This window comes from Etheostoma spectabile, chromosome 10, assembly GCF_008692095.1.
Source record: "Etheostoma spectabile isolate EspeVRDwgs_2016 chromosome 10, UIUC_Espe_1.0, whole genome shotgun sequence".
NCBI lineage: Eukaryota > Metazoa > Chordata > Actinopteri > Perciformes > Percidae > Etheostoma > Etheostoma spectabile.
The window spans coordinates 23,502,039-23,505,261 of record NC_045742.1 but is presented as its reverse complement, the minus strand read 5'-3'; the positions used below and the strand labels follow the sequence as shown (position 1 = coordinate 23,505,261).

The window sequence follows — 3,223 nt, the reverse complement described above, 5'->3', positions numbered from 1 at the left end:
GCTTGCAATTATTAAGTAAATTGTAATAAAACAAGAGTTTTCATCCTCAACAATATAACTTTATTCTTTAACTTTTAATTTTTCTATGATCAGTGTGATCATTTATTTTATGTTGGTCTTTTTATTTCACAATGAGTAAGGGATACAGAAGGAGAGAGAGGAGAGAGAGAGAGAGAGAGAGAGAGAGAGAGGCGAGGAGAGAAGGAAGAGAGGAGAGAGAGAGAGGAGAGAGAGAGCGAGGTCGAGAGAGGGAGAGCGAGAGAGAAGAGGAGAGAGAGAGAGAGAGAGAGAGGGGGCGGGGGGTTGGAATGTGTTTGTGTGTGTATCTAAATTTGTAATTTATTCATTTATACCGCAACTGCCTTTTATTTTTTTTATAAAGCACAGCAAGAAAGTTTCAGACACTCAAAAAAAACTGGTTAGAGCCAGCAGGCAGTATAAAAAAAAAAAAAAAACTCAGACGGCAGAGATGCAACGCGAGTCGCATTCTACCAAGCACTATGTCTGAACAAACCCCACGGTTACCAGAAGTCTCCTGGTTGCTAGGTACTAGTTCAAACCGAAGTATAAAACAAACCTGAAGCTGAAGAAACCCTAAATGTTAACGGGAAAGCCCCAGAGACCTAGACCTGACGGAGAGAGATGTTCACTTCTCTGTGTCCTGAGTGCGTGTGAGCGGAGCGGCACACAGCAACACAAGAAATCTGTGTGTAGGGAGGGGCGCTGGGACTGCACTGTGACTAGCCTATCACAGAACGGAGACACAGTCAGTGGAGACTTTCATTGAATCCGAGTAAAGATATTGACTCGCATTACTCGTATAATACTTGTACTCGGCAAAAGTGCTTTATCCGTACCGGATACTCGGCTCAGCCGGGTACTCGGCTCATCCCTAGTTTTGACTTAAAGAAGTCTTTTTATGCACCTTGTAATACCTAAATTTTTCACAATGTAGACAATAGACATGTTACACACTGGGCAGAAACAGAAATTAAAGAAATTACATCAACCAGCCATAGTAAAAAACATTCCTGGACATGTAGCAGTCAACGATAAAGCGAAATACTAGGAGTTTTAACTCTGCTGTATCTGTCTACCTGAACCTTCCGGAAGATTAGTCGATCCCAGATACTGTCTGTCCTCACGATGCCTCTCCTCATCTCGGCCTCCTTCCTTCTGTAGGCGAATCCCAGCAGCCAGCGCTTCAGAGTGGTGTTGGCCTGCCCAAAGATCTGCACACACACGCACATGCACAAAAAAACACACAAAGGCTCTCGGTGATTAAAAATGTAAGAACAGCATCATGGAGAGTTGGATGATGGATGGATAATGGGTCAGGGAATCAGAAGTGTTTGCAATGCTTTTTATAAAGCTATTAATGCTTTCCAATTACCTCAGAAGTCGGAGCTTGGAATGATATCAACCTTGAGTTGACCGTGTTCCATTTACAGTAAAACACGTCAGATTTCACTGTGGGGTCTGCTCTATCCACGTTAGCCATTGTTAGTTACACCAGTTTTTTGTGCATACAAACAGCTTAACATGTCAACAGTTAGAAGTCAGAGTGTACTGTGTTGAAGACTGATTTAATGAGACACAAATAAGACAGAAGTGCCAGTGTATATTACTACAGCTTTCACTACAGCTGACGGAGCAGCCATGTTGGATTCCGAGGTTGGCTTGCTTAGGGTAGATACTTTAGATACTGTGAGGAAATCTGACTTTAAGGGGTGCGTTTCTGACTTAGAACGCAGAAATTTTGACATCCTCGTACAAATGGAACGCAACATATCATCATCTTGCCCACTTACCTTATCATACATTCTGTTAAGGAGTCGGGGTACCACAGGAAACACAGTAGGTTTCAGCATGTTCAGGTCATCTGACAGCAGACGAATATCTCCCTGGAAAAAGCCAATCCGGGCTCCATTCACTATCATCAGTCCCTGTCAGCAGTATCCAGAAGATGCAGAAGCCAAAAGTTAAGAGGTCACCATAATTGAATATGGAATGAAACAGAGGTTAACAGGGGAACACAGGGGTTCTCAGGAAAATTGATGTGATGTTAAGTAACAAAGGGTGACTATGAGAACTAAGGGAACATTCAATACCTGTACTACTCTTTCAAACATATGAGCCAAGGGCAGGAAGGACATATGGACATCACTGCAAAACAACGGACAGCAAACCTGAAACCACATGCAGATGCAGGAATACAAACGCACAGACGGGGGGGGGGGGGGGGGGGGGGGGACCCCATTGTACAAACACACACCGATGGACATGAGCCAGACAAACAAGACAGGGAAGCAAACACACCAAACACACACACACACACACACACACACAGGCAGGAAAAGAGTGCAGTCAGTGTTAATGTGTACCTCCACCACCCTCTCAAACATGTGGGCCAGAGGCAGAAAAGACAGCATGACATCGTCTGAGGTGGTCTGAGCGTACGACTGGAGAGAAGAGGAAAGAGTTCAGTAAAGTGTCTCGCTCTTCAAATATAAAAATATGGAAAAAATAATACTGATAGCGTTTTAGGGATGAAGTGTTAATACAACAAAACATCAGGCTAATGATTAGACCTCACCCATTCCTCCTTCTCTCATTATTCATTAATCAAATTCTGCTCTTTCTTATTTTTAACCCCTAGCATTCCGCCTCCTTTTTCTAGAAGGGTAGGAGTGGGAGATGGGATATTTAGAGGGGTTGATAGCAGGTCAACAGTAGAGCCCACATAACTCTGGATGGAATGGCAAAGGGTTAACAAACAATAAAGCAAGGTTATAATATGACAGAATAAAAGACAGTATACAGTACTATATATATATACACTGTACATAGGAAAGGATGAGGAAATGAGGGAGAGGATGAGATGGAGAGATAAAGGAGATTTTGATTTAAATCCTTAAATCCTTCTAAAAAATCACTGTTACAGAAGCTAAAGATAAACTAGCCATTGTTTCACTGTTACTTTACTTTGACAGTGTTACACCAGCGCCTCACCTCTGTCAATTTGATGAAGGCTGAGCAGTTGGACACAACATTCTCATGTGTCAGCATAGCTCCCTTTGGGTTTCCTGAAAGTCACACACACACACACACACACACACACACAAAACAGTTTAGCGTTTAAGTGTATTTGTGGTATATATTTCAGATACTCGTGTGTAATTCACTATGTGTGTGTGTGTGTGTGTGTGTGTGTGTGTGTGTG

General features: G+C 42.6%; 1 protein-coding gene across 5 annotated transcripts in view; it reads right to left on the bottom strand.

The window, feature by feature from the left end:
* The window catches only part of LOC116696870 (long-chain-fatty-acid--CoA ligase 1), a 27,316-nt gene that overhangs the window by 7,817 nt on the left and 16,276 nt on the right, over positions 1-3,223 (bottom strand). For 4 of the 5 annotated variants that reach the window (XM_032528089.1, XM_032528091.1, XM_032528090.1 and 1 more), the window contains exons 11-14: positions 3,013-3,086; positions 2,112-2,189; positions 1,812-1,946; positions 1,098-1,232 (exon numbers count right to left, since the gene is read on the bottom strand). In XM_032528089.1, the coding sequence (XP_032383980.1) occupies positions 1,098-1,232; positions 1,812-1,946; positions 2,112-2,189; positions 3,013-3,086 (422 nt within the window). Of the gene's footprint in view, positions 1-1,097; positions 1,233-1,811; positions 1,947-2,111; positions 2,190-2,384; positions 2,463-3,012; positions 3,087-3,223 lie in introns of all 5 variants that reach the window. The other variant, XM_032528093.1, reaches the window with a different exon arrangement.